Source organism: Aptenodytes patagonicus, chromosome 4 (assembly GCF_965638725.1).
Source record: "Aptenodytes patagonicus chromosome 4, bAptPat1.pri.cur, whole genome shotgun sequence".
NCBI lineage: Eukaryota > Metazoa > Chordata > Aves > Sphenisciformes > Spheniscidae > Aptenodytes > Aptenodytes patagonicus.
The window spans coordinates 2,832,920-2,848,146 of record NC_134952.1 but is presented as its reverse complement, the minus strand read 5'-3'; the positions used below and the strand labels follow the sequence as shown (position 1 = coordinate 2,848,146).

The window sequence follows — 15,227 nt, the reverse complement described above, 5'->3', positions numbered from 1 at the left end:
CAATGACGTGAGGCGGCCGCCCGGTCGGGGCGGGAGAAGGCAGGCCGATTGACAGGCCGGGTAACTATGGCAACGCAGAAGTGGGGGGCCGAAGGGAAGCCGGCAGTAGGCCCGGCTGGGCTGGGCCGCGCGGGGGGGGGGTGGGGTGGAGGGGGGCTACTTTGCATACGATTTGCATATGCAGATCGCGAGGCCTCCTTCACCCCCCTCACCGCGGGGCGGCTCCGCGGCCCCCCGGCCCCCCCGCCGGGCCGGGCCCGCGCCCCGCCGCCTCCGCCACGGCCCGCCCTCGGTGGCGGCGCCGGGCCGGCCTGGGGCCTAAACCCGCCCCCCCTCCCCGTTCCCTACCTGCAATTCGCCCCTTCCTCCAGCTCCTTTATCAGCCGCCGCCGGGAAGCTCAAGACCGTGGCTGCCGGTGCTGCCCGGCGAGGACGCCCTCTCCCAAAGGCGCGCCTGAAAGCCAGGTCGTCGTCGTCTGCCTCCCCGGGCCACCTCAGCGGCACGAACGCCAAGCGCAGCAGAACCAGGCGTTTCTGAGCTCAGCCCGTGCCGGAGGACAGCCGGCCGGCGGCGGCCCCGCACAGGAGGGCTTGCAAGAGGAAGAGACGGGCGGAGAGCGGAAAGGAGCCCCGCGCCCCTTCACGAGGCCTCAGCCATCAAGCGGGATCCAAACCTCCTCGCCCAGCGAGGGCAGGTGAAAACACTCGCGTTCTCCAGCCATCCTGCGAGCTCCGTAGAAAGGACGGGCACAAGGAAACGGGAACGAAGGCAGGAGGTTTAGGAGGAGGGACAGAAAACAAACAAAGGTCAAGGATTCCGGATACAGTCAGACCCAATCCTCAGCTCCCCTATGAATCACAACGTAGTTTAAGTGCTGGTGCATCCTGTTCTTTAAACTCTGACCCTACGCTGATCAATGCTGAGCTAACAACTACCGCAGCAGCCATCCAGGCACCAGAAAAATTGAGGCCACCATAAAGAGGGGTGCAAGCAACGATCACCAGGACGACATTCAAGAGGAAAACAGACCCCCAGGCTATATTATGCCGTAACAGCTCCCCTTGTAACATGACGGAGGTTCCCAGGTGGAATGTTGATCGATGCCTGACAAACCTAGAGCACGGCCAAGCGTGTAACTGCAACCCAGTGACCCACGGTGCTCTTCGCCTCCACCGCGTTAATCTCAGCTCAACGCGATCCTCAGGCATTAATTCGATACCAAAGGGATAAGCAACTGACGCTCAAAAAAGGTGTAATAATTTCAGTGAGAATTTGCTGAATTCTGGTTGCTGTGGTGAAAAAAGGGCAAAGAGACCGGTCAAATTCAGTTTGTATAATTTTAATATCCTGTTGGGCAAATGCGGGAAGCACGTAAATGAGGTTGGTGTCAGTACGAGATAAAGCACAACGTCTCTGAATAAAAAAAAAACCCACCCTTCTTTGTAAAAGCAGTGCCTTCATTTTGTTAAAAAACTAACTCACTGAGCTTCGCTGCCTGAAGCCCAGGGTATTGTCAGTACCGAGCCCCGGCTGTGTTTCATATACCTGGGCTGTAAGTCAAGAGCTCTAGCTGGGAAAGCAGAAAGCGAGGAGAGTTAGTGGGATGCCTCAGCTGTGAATACACAGCAGGGCCCTTGGGAGCCCCTCCTGTCAAAGGCGGCGTGGAGAGGGCACGTAACGCTACTGAAAGGAGCTGTTTCCATCACGCTGCTCGAAAGCTTCCTACTTGTCCCCAAAAGGCGTACGCCGCAAGCCAGCTCACCCCCAGGGCTCCCTCGCCAGCGAGCGGTGAGCCGGAGCCGGGCACTGCGGCGGTCCTGGTGACGTTGGTATCTCTTTTCTGCAGGTCAGGCCAAGCCCAAAGCCGTTCAGCAGATGAGGGAGCAACCACCGCTGCTGCCTGTACACCAGAGCTGAAGCCAGGGTGGCAAAGGTGGCCCAGCTCCCTTTTCTGTGCAGGATCCCGGGATCTGATTCAACCAGGCAATCTGGACCACGGAGGAAGAAGCGTGAGCAGTGTGCTGGGCTCGGTGCGTACTGTCACGGTGTCCGCCCGGTTACATCCAGTCCCTTCCCTCCCAGCCTGCCACCGCTCAGCCACAGCTGCCTATGGCCCTGTTTCTCCCAAACACTCTTCTAGCTTGCAACAGTTTGCAACTCAGACCTCTCCTTTAAAAGCCTTTGGTGCATTTCTCTTCCCAGAACTTGTCCAGTTCCTCTTTGGCAAACGCAACATCCTGAGGAGACGGCTTCCGCAGCTCAGCTGTACACTGCATCGAGAACCACCCTGCCCATGTTCATCCTGAACCTGTCCTCTGGGCTTCCTATGACCTGCCGTGGTGGGCATCCTCTAGACCAGGATCTGTGCTTGCTCTGAACGAGGTCTGGAAACTGTCCCCTCCTCCTGATATGGACTGATGGCCTCAGTCTCGCTGTGGCACTGCCAGTAGTGCCCTTCAAAGCATTCCCTCTGGCAACGGTTTCATAAACCTCCCGCTTCTCAAGACCCCGGCACAGATCCAGACGTCGCTGTGAGCAGCAGAGAGGGGTTTACCTGCCCCCTTCACCAGAGGACTGCAGGTTCAGTGGTTCTTAGCACTGTCTGAACCTACCCCCAAACCCCGGGAGGTCACCTCTAGCCTCTGGGATGCTGGAACAGGAGGTGTCACCCCGACGTGCCCAACTCGCAACTCCTAAAATCAAAGGAAGGGTCTTACCAGAACTGGCTGCCCAGAGGCAGGCTGAGGAGGAGGAAGAGGCGAGGAAGCCGAATTCCCGGCAGACACTCCTCGACACGCAGGCAGGCGTTCTCCGAGAAATCCAAACGCAGCTCCACAGCAAGGGAAACGCTCCGACTCCCCCGGACGGAGTCGCTTGAAATTGCATATGGCAGAAGTTGTGCAAAGAGCCTTCCCTAAAAGCACCTGTCTTCTCAAATGGGAAAACCAAGGTGCATGAACTGCAGCAACCCTCCCCGAAAAAAAGCAGAGGAGGGCTGTTGGGATCCTTCTTTGCAGCCTCCACTCCCTGAGCAGCTAAGTTAGGTGATTTAATTCTCCAGCCAACTTCTACGTGAAGACTTTCCTTGCTCCGCAGAGCCTTCAAAAGCTGAGATCCGTCCCCCTCATCTTACAAACACACACGGCAACCTCACAAGTTGAGTGTGAAGTGGGAAACGGTTTTATTACACAGTTAGTAAAAGGCTTTTCTTTTTTTAAAAAGATGTGCAGGGACGCGGTTCCCTCCTGCAGGTTCACCTGCTGATTACACTTTTAAAGTGCTACGTTACAGCTGTGAAAATACCGGCACCTCACAGCAGAAAACTGAAGGCGTGCTTTTATCGAGCCTGAACTGGTGATAAACCAGCTGTTTCACAAGAGCGATTCGACGTGAAAAGGCAAAGCATACAAGCCACTGGGAAAACACGCAGAGAATTTTGCAGGCAAGTAAAGCATCAGAGAAGAGGGCCTTGGTACGGATGCTGCTGGTTTGGGATCTCACAGACTTCCTCCGAATCACGCAGAAAGCGTGTGGAGAAGGCACATGCCCCCTCTCTTTAATGGGTTGAATTTTGGGATGGATTCTGCAGCGCGGTTATGCAGACTCACGTACTCTGCTTTACAATACGTGTTCTGCTTTATGTCGGTGCAATATTCAGTAGTAAACACGAGCCTTTTAACAAGGCGAAAGGATTTGGGGAGATTTCCCTACCCACTGCAAATAAAGAGCAATTCTCAGGGCCGAAAGCTGCAGCTTTCATGGGGAGGCGATGGGTCTCTACAAAGCCCTCACTGACAAAATTACGAAAGCTGAGGAAAAAACCCAGTTTACTGGGGACTGCTGATGGGGAATTCCGGGTTCTTCTCCCTGCTTGCGGGGAGGTTTTGGACAAGTCACTGTGTTAACTTCAAATGGGGTGCACAGCGCCCACGTTCCCTCTCCCAGCAGAGGTCAAGTGTATTGAAAAGCGCTGTCCCTTCCCCTGATGGAGAAAGCGCCGGGCACTGAGCGAGCGATGAACATCTCCAGTTCACCCGGAGAGCAGCCCTGTCAGATCAAAATCAACACCTCACTATTGCATATATTTATTGTCCTTATCGTTTAAAGGAGGCACTTCTCGCATTTTGGGGCAAAGGGAAAGTGTTAGGGGGCAGGAGCAGCCTTTCGCCCCGTCGCAGGGCTGACGGACCCTTCCCACCAACAGGCCGAGCTCCGGGCACACCAGCCGCCGGGGAGCTCATCTCCCTCCTGCTCCCCTGCCAGCAGGAAGGGAATTTCGGGAAGCTGTGCCGAACGGCAGGAATCCAGGAGGAGTAAGTTCCCGGACACAGTAAAGCAGGGAAGAAGCGACAGCCTGGATTAGGAGTGCAGCCCCGCCATCAGCACCAGGCCGCTGCGATGGTTTAAAGCCCACGGCATCCTTGCGGACTCGCCGGATTCAAACCGTGCCAGCCCGTGGCACGAGCCTTCTGCTGTGCAAATCCACCACCGGATCACCAAACAAAACAGGCCCAGTCCTGCCTCCTGCCACAGCTCCCCTGTTGCTCGCCAGTAAATCATGGGAGGGTGGGAACACCCGAAAGTCTGCGCTGGCGTCTTTAGAGCTTAAAAAAAAGAAGAAATCCTCTAGCTACAATAACCCTCTAACGACAACAAAGTAGTTTCGTTACTCTTGTGCCCCTGTGCTTTTGGGAGGGAGTAGATGAGATGGCGAACAACCTGCAGCCGCAGCGACAGAAGAGGTGGGCAGCAGGGCTGGTGATCACTAAACTCTGCCTAGAGCTAGAAATGTGTGCCAACAGCGACTGAGCGGGGCTGCTTCTGCCCCCGAAAGCTGCCCTGGGCAGGGGGAAGCTGGGGGTATTTATATGGGTTTGAGGATTTTATCTTAGAAATCTTGCAGCCCAATCCCCTCGCGTTCCAAGCTGATCCCTGGGGACAGCAGGGAAGTTAGGGACTGCAATTTTAAATGGGACCTTCAAGATAACCCAGAGCATCTCAACCACTGGGCATGGCCTCCCTGCAGCGCGCAGTCGATCCTATTTGTGTCCCAGCCTGGACACACATTTCCTATATTCCTATCTCATAGCACCAGGTATCGGGAAAGGCGAGAACTACATCCACCCTCCCAGCCAGGCTCTAAAAATACAGCCTAAAGATCAAAGATGCCCAACAATCCTGTGTGGGACCAAGTCCACTTAATGCTGGCACTGTCTGAAATGTTCCTCTTAAAGCATAATCCCCTTTTCCCTGGCTGGAGGGTGGTGAAATGAGGTTGGTCCTCGAGAAAGCTGGTTAGATGCGGCTCTTTCCTGACCCTCAGCTTCATCCCCAGGGTGTCAGTGCTGCATGAAGCGATCCCAGAGCCCATCCCTGATCCTCAGGACCAGGGGAGGATGCTCCAAAGCAAAGCACCGAAGCAGGACGACAGCTCCCAGGAGAGGGGAAGGCTTGCACGCGGTCTGGCCTGGCGCGTTCTCATCACGGGGGCCTCTCTCGTCACGAATAAGCAGAAGGCAGCCTGCCTCGGTGCACCGGGGTCCTGCCCGCGCACCCAGCACCGGGGGGAAAGGAGGAGCAGAGACGAGCCAAGGTCCCGGCAGCAGAGCCAGAGACACCCAGTAAGGCAAATTCAACATGAGGCACCTGGTGGAGGCTGCTGCACAGACCCTCGGGCACGTTTTCAAGCCAAGATGAGCAGAGCCAACAAAATCGGCTCCACTTTTACAGGATGTCTGCAAAACCTCTCCTCGCTGCACTGCCCGGAGGGACGCGGGGGCTCACCCTTTGGACTACCAGGACATGTTTCCCTGGGGCCTCCTGGGACCAAACAAGGGAGATGTGGATAATAGCCATGAGGACTTTCTTTTTTGACTCACTCCCTGAATGAGACCCTCTCTACGGGTGTAAAAGGAGAAGGCTACAGACAAGAAGATGGTTGGGAAATGGGGGAAAACAGACCCAAACCCAACAGCATCACGCAACCAAGGCCTCTTCCGGCAAAACCTTCCAGAAAGAGATTTAACAACACCCCTACTGTCCCCCCCGCTGCTCTTCAGGCTTCCAACGCGTTGGCCAAATTCCTGCTATGAAGAGGAATCGCTCAGGCTGAGTGACGGTCGTGGCATCCCATCCGCTCCAGCGTTATTTCTGCAATCGAGCGTACACCAGGAACGCCACAGCTGAAATCAGAGCGATGCCCACAGCTGGAACGATGTACGGCAGGGACGGTCCGTTGCTGTCCCCTGGGGGGACTTTGGCCTGAGACGAGCTGGTCGCAGTGCCTTGGCCCCCGCTAGAGTCAAAAACGGGAGAGTTTCCAAAGGGACCGGCTCTGTCTCGGAGGTCGCTGCCTGCCCCGAGCTGGGTGCTGGGGACCTCGTGGGTGCCCAGGGAGGTGCTGTCCCAGCTCGGAGGCAGACGCAAGTCTCTGCTTGCTCCAGCAGCCTCCTTTCCCCCAGGGTCTTCACGAGCCGCTGGAGCTGGGCATCCCAAGGAGACTCTGGAGAGCGCTTCTCCTGAGCTCGAGCTATCCGTGCTCACCATGAGTGGGTCGCTGCTGAAGGTGAGGCTATCAGACGCCCCTGAATAGGGGCCGCTGGGCCCCCGAGAGCTCGGGCATCTGCTGGCCGCCTCTGGGCTCTCCTCAGCCATGGGGAAGAGGACGCCCGGCTTGCTGAGCTCCACATCCCTCTCCGTGTTGCTGCAAGGCATCCAGATGCTCGTGGCAGAGCTCACCCGGGAGGCCTTCCTCCCAGAAGTGCCTTCAAAGCTTCCTGCAACAAGCGGGGGAGGGTCCACCGAGGCCGGCAGCACCTTTGGGAGACAACGAGAGGGGCTGGGTGCCATGGGGAGGACCCATTTGGCCTGGCCTCGGGCACCCACGTCGCACGACGAGCCCACTTCAGCGCTCAACCACCACATCTCCAGCCACTAACGGCGAGGCTGGGTCACAGGTAGCTCCCAGGGCCGGGAGCCTGAGCGGGGCAGGGAGGTGTTGGGGCTCCGGGCAGCCTTTGGGATTCGGGGGAGATACAGGAAGGAAGGAGGGGGAGACAAGCAGTGAAGAGAGGGGTGGAAACAGGCACCTGGAAGCCAGGAGACTGACTGGCAAGTCAAGGGGGGGAAATAAGGAGTCAAAGCCCAACAAACCTTGGCTCCCTTCTCCCATGCTCCAAAATACAGCATCTGGATGGGGACATGAACGCAGTGGGGAAAAAAAGCCCCGACTAAACTCACCACCAGCTCAAAAGCTTACACTGCAGAAGAAAATCTCCCAACCAGGGGAGGTTTGCAAGGAGCTGAATGAAATGCAAGTGGCAACAGGAAAGGTCACCTACTTTTTCCTTCATCGGCATGGGGGGGGTGCTGCTGGCCGCCTCCCCCGCGGGCAGTTCTTTCTCTTGTACAGGAGGCTTCATGGAGGTGTCGCAGGATGGGGAAGCGTCTCTGGGCGCTTCTGGGACCAGGGTAGTTGTTTCCATCCAGGTGTCTGTCGGGGAGAAAACAAAACGAATTGTGTTAATCAGGAGACCTAAAAGGTGAGTTTTGCTCTTCCTCAAGGACGCTGCAACAGGATACTCCCAGAGCTGAGGGGGTCGCACAGGGAGCAGGACCCAGCGCCGCTGGGTGCTGCCCGTGTGGCCCTGGCTCTGCCGCGGCACCCAAGCTCTCCCGGTAGCTGCAGGTAAACCAGACTGCACCAGCCAAGCCAGCACCCCAAATCTGTTCCTCCCTTCGAGAGCGGGGTGGCCCCCGGCTGCTGAAACGGGGGCGCAGACATTCAACCGGGGCGTTTTACATTGGAAACGAAGCAAGTGCCTCTGCCAAGTCCTGGTCGGGACGTTGTGCCAAAATACAGCAAGCAACAACTGCAACAACAACCGGAGGGAAAACAAGCAGCCAGGCTGGATTTCTGCACAACCCAACCTCGCTCCCTTCCTGGAGGAGGTCACTGCGGCCCAGGAGACGGGAGGGGAGATGCGCGACAACAGCACAGAGAGCTGTTCTCTACACCTCCATGAGCGCTCATGGGCCACGAAGGCAGACGCAACCTTGGGCTGTCCTGTACCAACAGCCACAGCTACCACCGTTCTTTGGGAGGGTCCCCATGGCCTCCCGGCGGGGCCCTACCCCACACCTGCACCTTCTCTGTCACTCTCCATCCTCACCATCAAGCAGGACGGGCATCTGGCAGCACCTTCAACCCTGCTCCCTGTCAGCATGGCGGCTACACGGAACTGCCGGGAAGGAAACCCACCTCCATCTCCTCCGTGCTCTCGCAGCATCCCGACCTGCTTCTGCTCCACATCGAACTGCTGCTGTATGAGGAGGGGGCTGCGCACATCCACGAAGCTGCCCGGGGGCTCGCTGTGCTCGGAGCCAGGCACAGCCTTTTGTTTTGGCTGCGAGTCTGGGGGCTGCGGCCCCCCGCTGCGAGCGGCCTCCTCCAGCCTCAGGGGCGACTCAGTGGAGACATAGAAGTCCTCTTCAGGCTCGTTCCTGGGCTGCTTGGGGCTGCGAGCAGAGCCCGCATCCCTCAGCAGAAGAGACCTGCCCAGACCCAAGCCCGGCGCGCCGCGGTGCAGGTGGTTGGCGTTCCCGAAACACCCGTTGTCCACACACACCGGGTGCTGCTGGCGGCTCAGCCAGTCCTGGCCCCACTCGGGGGGGGCAGCTGATGGCACGGCCACGCTGGCTGCCCCGGGGGTCCCCGCTGCCACCGGTGCGGCCTCGATGGGGTGCAGAGGATGCCCCTCTCTGCTGTGCCCATCGCTTACTCCGTCATGGACCCCGCTCCCAGGTGGAGGCAGCTGGGGACTCTCTTGCTCCAGGAGGTTTTTGGGGAGCTGGAAGGAAATGAGCCATGTTAAATCTACTGGGGGCTGACGGGGTCCATCTGTCAGAGGAGGGGAAGAGCATCTTCAGTCACAGGCTTGCCAAGCTGGTGAAGAGGGCTTTAAACTACAGATGCCGGGGGAGGGGAACCTCAATCCGTCCCACTCCCACCAGTTTGAAGCCAGGGCCAGCAATAGATGCCCAGAGCCTGGAGAAGGCTGGTGGAGCCTTACCAGCACTGGTAAGGCCGCACCTCGAATACTGTGTTCAGGTTTGGGCCCCTCACTACAAGAAGGACGTCGAGGTGCTGGAGCGTGTCCAGAGAAGGGCAACGAGGCTGGCTAAGGGTCGGGAGAACAAGTCTGATGAGGAGCGGCTGAGGGAACTGGGGTTGTTTAGCCTGGAGAAAAGGAGGCTGAGGGGAGACCTCATCGCTCTCTACAACTCCCTGAAAGGAGGTTGTAGCGAGGTGGGGTCGGTCTCTTCTCCCAAGTAACAAGCGATAGGACGAGAGGAAACGGCCTCAAGTTGTGCCAGGGGAGGTTTAGATTGGACGTGAGGGAAAATGTCTTTACTGAGAGAGTGGTGAAACATTGGAACAGGCTGCCCAGGGGAGTGGTGGAGTCCCCATCCCTGGAAGTATTTAAAAGACGTGTGGATGCGGCGCTTAGGGACATGGTTTAGTGGGCATGGGGGTGTTGGGTTGACGGTTGGACTCGATGATCTTAAGGGTCTTTTCCAACCTCAATGATTCTATGATTCTATGATTCTATGAAGGGACACAGGTCAGCAGGAGAGCGCCTGAAGAGCAGCACAAAGGAACTCCAGCCAGTGAGACAGCTTCATCGGGGGCCCAACTTCAATGCCTCTATGCAAACGCACGTAGCATGGAGAATAAACAAGAGGAGTTGGAGACGTGCGCACGCCTGCAGGGCTACGACCTTATTGGCATCACGGAGATGTGGTGGGATGGCTCCTACGACTGGAGTGTTGGGATGGAGGGATACAGGCTCTTTAGGAAGGACAGGCAGGGGAGACGAGGAGGGGGTGTCGCCCTCTATGTCAATGACCAGCTGGATGCATGGAGCTCTGCCTGGGGATGGATGAGGAGCCGACCGAGAGCTTGTGGGTCAGGACTAAAGGGAAGGCAGGGACAGGTGACATTACGGTGGGGGTCTGCTACAGGCCACCTGACCAGGAAGACCGAGCGGATGAGGCCCTCTATAGACAGATAGGAGCAGCCTCAGGCTCACAAGCCCTGGTCCTCATGGGGGACTTCAACCACCCCGACATCTGCTGGAGGGACAGCACGGCAGGGCATAAGCAATTGGGGAGGTTCCTGGAATGTGTCAATGATAACTTCATTCCCCAAGTGGTAGAGGAGCCAATGAGGAGAGGTGCTATGCTGGACTTTGTCCTCACCAAGAAGGAGGGGCTGGTGGGGAATGTGAAGCTCAAGGGCAGCCTGGGCTGCAGTGACCATGAAATGGTGGAGTTCAAGCACACAGCAAGCTCACTACCCTGGACGTCAGGAGAGCGGACTTTGGCCTCTTCAGGGATCTGCTTGGTAGAGTGCCATGGGACAAAGCCCTGGAGGGAAGAGGGGCCCAAGAAAGCTGGGTAATATTCAAGGATCACCTCCTTCAAGCTCAGGAGCGAGGCATCCCAACAAAGAGGAAGTCAGGCAAAAACGCCAGGAGGCCTGCATGAATGAACAAGGAGCTCCTGGGCAAACAAAAAACACAAAAAGGAAGCCTACAGAGGGTGGAAGCAAGGACAGGCAGCCTGGGAGGAATACAGAGAAATTGTCCGAGCAGCCGGGGATCAGGTTAGGAAAGCTAAAGCCCTGATAGAATTAAATCTGGCCAGGGACATCAAGGGCAACATGAAAAGATTCTACAGGTATGTCAGGGATAAAAGGAAGACGAGGGAAAATGTGGGCCTTCTCCGGAACGACACGGGAGACCTGGTTGCCCGGGACATGGAGAAGGCAGAGGTACTCAATGACTTTTTTGCCTCGGTCTTCACCAGCAAGTGCTCGAGCCTCACCACCCAAGCTGCAGAAGGCAAAAGCAGGGACTGGGAGAATGAAGAGCTGCCCATTGTAGGAGAAGATCAGGTTCAGGACCATCTAAGGCACCTGAAAGTGCACAAGTCCATGGGACCTGATGAGATCCATCTGCGGGTCCTGAAGGAATTGGCGGATGAAGTTGCTAAGCCACTATCCATCGTATTTGAGAAGTCGTGGCAGTGTGGTGAAGTTCCCACTGACTGGAAAAGGGAAACATAACCCCCAGTTTTAAAAAGGGAAAAAAGGAAGACCCAGGGAACTACAGGCCAGTCAGCCTCACCTCTGTGCCTGGGAAGATCATGGAACAGATCCTCCTGGAAGCTATGCTAAGGCACATGGAGGGCAGGGAGGTGATTCGAGACAGCCAGCATGGCTTCACCAAGGGCAAGTCCTGCCTGACCAACCTGGTGGCCTTCTATGATGGAGTGACTACATCAGTGGACATGGGAAGGGCTACAGATGTCGTCTATCTGGACCTCTGCAAGGCCTTTGACACGGTCCCCCACAACATCCTTCTCTCTAAACTGAAGAGGTATGGATTTGATGGGTGGACTGTCCGGTGGGTGAGGAATTGGTTGGATGGTCGCATCCAGAGGGTAGTGGTCAACGGCTCAATGTCCAGATGGAGATTGGTGACGAGTGGTGTCCCACAAGGGTCTGTATTGGGACCGGTACTGTTTAATACCTTCATCAATGACATGGACAGTGGGATCGAGTGCACCCTCAGCAGGTTTGCAGATGACACCAAGCTGAGTGGTGCAGTCGACACGCCAGAGGGACGGGATGCCATCCAGAGGGACCTGGACAAGCTGGAGAAGTGGGCCCGTGTGAACCTCATGAGGTTTAACAAGGCCAAGTGCAAGGTCCTGCACCTGGGTCGGGGCAACCCCCGGTATCACTACAGGCTGGGGGATGAAGGGATTGAGAGCAGCCCTGCCGAGAAGGACTTGGGGGTCCTGGTGGGTGAAAAGCTGGACATGAGCCAGCAATGTGCGCTCCCAGCCCAGAAGGCCATTCGTATCCTGGGCTGCATCCAAAGCAGCGTGGCCAGCAGGTCGAGGGAGGGGATTCTGCCCCTCTACTCTGCTCTGGTGAGACCCCCCCTGCAGCACTGCGTCCAGCTCTGGAGCCCTCAGCATAAGAAAGACACAGACCTGTTGGAGCGGGTCCAGAGGAGGGACACGAAAATGATCAGGGGGATGGAACAGCTCTGCTATGGAGAAAGGCTGAGAGAGTTGGGGTTGTTCAGGCTGGAGAAGAGAAGTCTCTGGGGAGACCTTCTTGCAGCCTGTCAGTACTTAAAGGGGGCTTACAAAAAAGATGGCGGCAAACTTTTTAGCAGGGCCTGTTGCGACAGGACAAGGGGGAATGGCTTTAAACTAAAGGGGGGCAGATTTAGACTAGATAGAGGGAAGAAATTTTTTACGCTGAGGGTGGTGAAACACTGGCACAGGTTGCCCAGAGAGGTGGTGGATGCCCCATCCCTGGAAACATTCCAGGTCAGGTTGGACGGGGCTCTGAGCAACCTGATCTAGTTGCAGATGTCCCTGCCCACGGCAGGGGGGTTGGACGAGATGGCCTTTAGAGGTCCCTTCCAACCCAAACTGTTCTATGATTCTAAATCGCTGTGCCAGGGTGAGGGGGTCTGGGACCACCGGGATGCCCCAACCCTGTCCCAGTGACCCACGCGAGCCTGGTGATGAAGGGGGTCTCTCCTTGGCACCCACCACACATCTCGCAGGAGGTCTGCACGGGGTCAGGGGCTGTGGAGGGGAGCCTGGAGTAACAGAGCAGACCCTGCACTCCCATCCACGGAGGGGAAGCAGGAGAAGGGAGCGGTTATAGGCCCGTATGTAGGCTATAAGTTACCAGATGCAACAAGCATGCAGCAGAGATCAGCAGTAAGAGGCTGCTTGGGGTGTCCCTAGATGAGCCTGGCCCTACCACGGGCTCCCCACAGCCCACCGCACCAACGCTCCGGTCCAAAAGGGACCTTCGTGTCCCCGTCTGACACGTGCCCCGCTCACCGATTCCTGCACCGGGGCCCTGGCATCCAGGTCTGTGCTCACGGTGGTGGCAGCACCGGGCAGGAGAGGCGGACGGCCACTGACAGGCAGGTCTCGGCGCGGCTGCTCAGCCAGCGGAGCGCCCGGAGCAGGGTTCGGCCCTAGGGACGTCGTCTGGGCACCGATGGAGGAGACGGCGGGACAGGCATCGCTGGCTGCAGGAGGGAAGGAGGCAGCGGCGGGAGCCGGGGGACCTGAAGGAGCCAAGACGATTCGCAAGCCGGGACATGGGGGGAAAAGCCGAGGAGGCAGAGGATGAGTGTGGGGCCAAGGCAGCCCCTCGCGTGTCCCTGCTCTGTCCCCGCATTGGCCCAGCCCACAGCACCCCTTCATTCACCTTTCCATCTCCCCTCCAGGCGAGAAACCCAGCCCACCACCAACCCAAGCACCTTCGAACAAGGACCCCGCCATCCCCAGGCATGTCACCGGGCTGAGGGACATCCCTGGGGACGGTCACAGACACCCCCAGGCCCCTGGGAAGCTGGGGCAGGGAGAGAGGCCAGCTGCTCGGCGGACACCAGGAGACGTGGTTCGGGTCCCCATCTCCACCAGACCCCCGGGGCAGCACCCAGGGACGACGAGGCTACGTACGGGCTTGCCAGGAGTCATACACGTGCTGCAGCTCGTCGGCCAGGTGCCCCGCGTTGTTCTGGCGCAGCGCGTTGATGAGATCCGGCACCCAGCCCTGCCGGCACTTCAGGTGCTGATAAAACCTATAGACGGTCGCCTGGCTCCCCCGCGTTTCCTCCCGGGTGTGAAGCTCATCCTAAATAAAACACGCAGGGCATCTAAGAGAGGGTCTGGCTTAGAGGTAAGGCAGCTATACGTTGCCTGAGCTATACGTTGGGGAAGGAGCCTGGCAGGACGCGGGAAAGCAGGAAATTACTCTGTCGGCATCGGTCAGGCAGCTCAGGGAATCGGCCAGAGACGCCACACGGATGTTCTTGAAGTTCTTGAGGTTTTTCAAAATGTAGTCGTACACTTTGTCTTCGGCAAGACCCATCCCGGCTCAGCACCTGCCGAGAGAGAGAGAGACTTAACGTGAGCAGAGGGCTGCCGGTAGCGCCCGGCTTTATCTATAGGAGCCTGGGCTCTTCTATAGGAGCCTGGCCCCCCGGCACAGACACTCAACCTCGCCGCGGCGGCGTTCGGCGCAGGGGGAAACCCTGGGCGGAAAACACACGAAGAAAAAACGCTCATGTTAAAGTTCAACTCTCGATTCTGCTTTCGAAGACCGAACTCCCTCCTGCGATTGCCCGGCCCGTATTCGGCCTCCTCCTTTCTGCGGCCGGGTGGATCCCAGCCCCGGCCCTGCCAGACGAGGGGCGCGGGGCCGCGCCGGGCGAAGGGGGCCGGGGCTGGGATCCTGCTTTAGGCCCCGGCTGAGGCAGCTGCCCGCCGATGGAAAAGGGTGGCGGAGGGAAAGCAGTAAAGCGCCTTCTCCCGGGGGAAATGGCAGCCCGAGCTGCGGCACGACCCTGCCTCCTCTCCCGGCCGGCCCCCCCCCCCCCCGCGGCTCGGCCTTCCCGCTCCCAGGGGAGCGCTGGGAGACTTTGTACTTGCAAATAAACTTGAAAGACACCCTCCACCACCCCCCCCACCGGAGCTCCCTGCTCGGCGGGCCCGGGGGATGGCGCGGGCTCCGCCGCAAACGGGGCGCGCCCCGGCCCCCCGCCGCAGAAACCCCCTACCTGCGCCCGCCGCCCGCTCCGGGGAACGCTCTGAGCCCGCCCACCCCGCGCGTCGCCGCCGCCGATCGGCCGCCGCGTACGCTCGTCGCGGTGATAGACAGGCGCCGTGAGGCGAAATGGAGGGGGGGGGGGGAAGCGCCCGCCCTCTCCTCCCCGGGGCCGGATCCGGGCGGCGGGGCGGGCCCGGGGCCGCGGGGACTGATCCCGGCCGCCACCCCCCCCGGCGGCGGGACACGTCCGCCTTCCGCACCGGCAGGTGGCAGCACCGCAACGGGAACGTCCCCCGGGCACCTGGCGGAGGGATCCCGCTCTGGCTGCCTCGCCCCGCCCCTCGCCCCGCCCCCCTCGCCCCGCCCCGGCCCTGTCAGCGGAGCGCGCCCTGCGCGGAGCCGCACCATGGCGGCAACGGCGGCGGCGGCAGGAGCGGGCGGGCGGCTGCGGGGGCGCCGCTGAGGGCCGGCAGCCCCGCGGCGGGGCGCTGAGGGGCGGCGGCGCCTCCCCCCCGCCCTTCCCTTCCCCCTCTTCCCCCCCCCCCCCACCCCCCGGCCCCCGACCCCCGC

At 59.0% G+C, this 15,227-nt stretch overlaps 1 protein-coding gene across 3 annotated transcripts; it reads right to left on the bottom strand.

Annotated features, from left to right (window-relative positions):
• Nucleotides 1–3,158: 3,158 nt before the first annotated feature.
• Nucleotides 3,159–14,747, bottom strand: MAVS (mitochondrial antiviral signaling protein). Of its 3 annotated transcripts, none has more exons than XM_076335672.1 (7): nt 14,712–14,747; nt 13,863–13,992; nt 13,568–13,742; nt 12,938–13,170; nt 8,262–8,850; nt 7,342–7,493; nt 3,159–6,817 (listed from the first exon to the last, which is right to left on the bottom strand). In XM_076335672.1, exons 2-7 carry the CDS (start codon nt 13,977–13,979, stop codon nt 6,146–6,148), a joined length of 1,938 nt encoding a protein of 645 aa, XP_076191787.1. In that variant the 5' UTR covers nt 13,980–13,992; nt 14,712–14,747; the 3' UTR covers nt 3,159–6,145. The 3 variants fall into 3 exon arrangements, with proteins under 3 accessions (XP_076191787.1, XP_076191789.1, XP_076191788.1); XM_076335674.1 differs by lacking the exon at nt 14,712–14,747 and adding an exon at nt 14,668–14,683; XM_076335673.1 differs by lacking the exon at nt 14,712–14,747 and adding an exon at nt 14,109–14,392.
• Nucleotides 14,748–15,227: the final 480 nt, after the last annotated feature.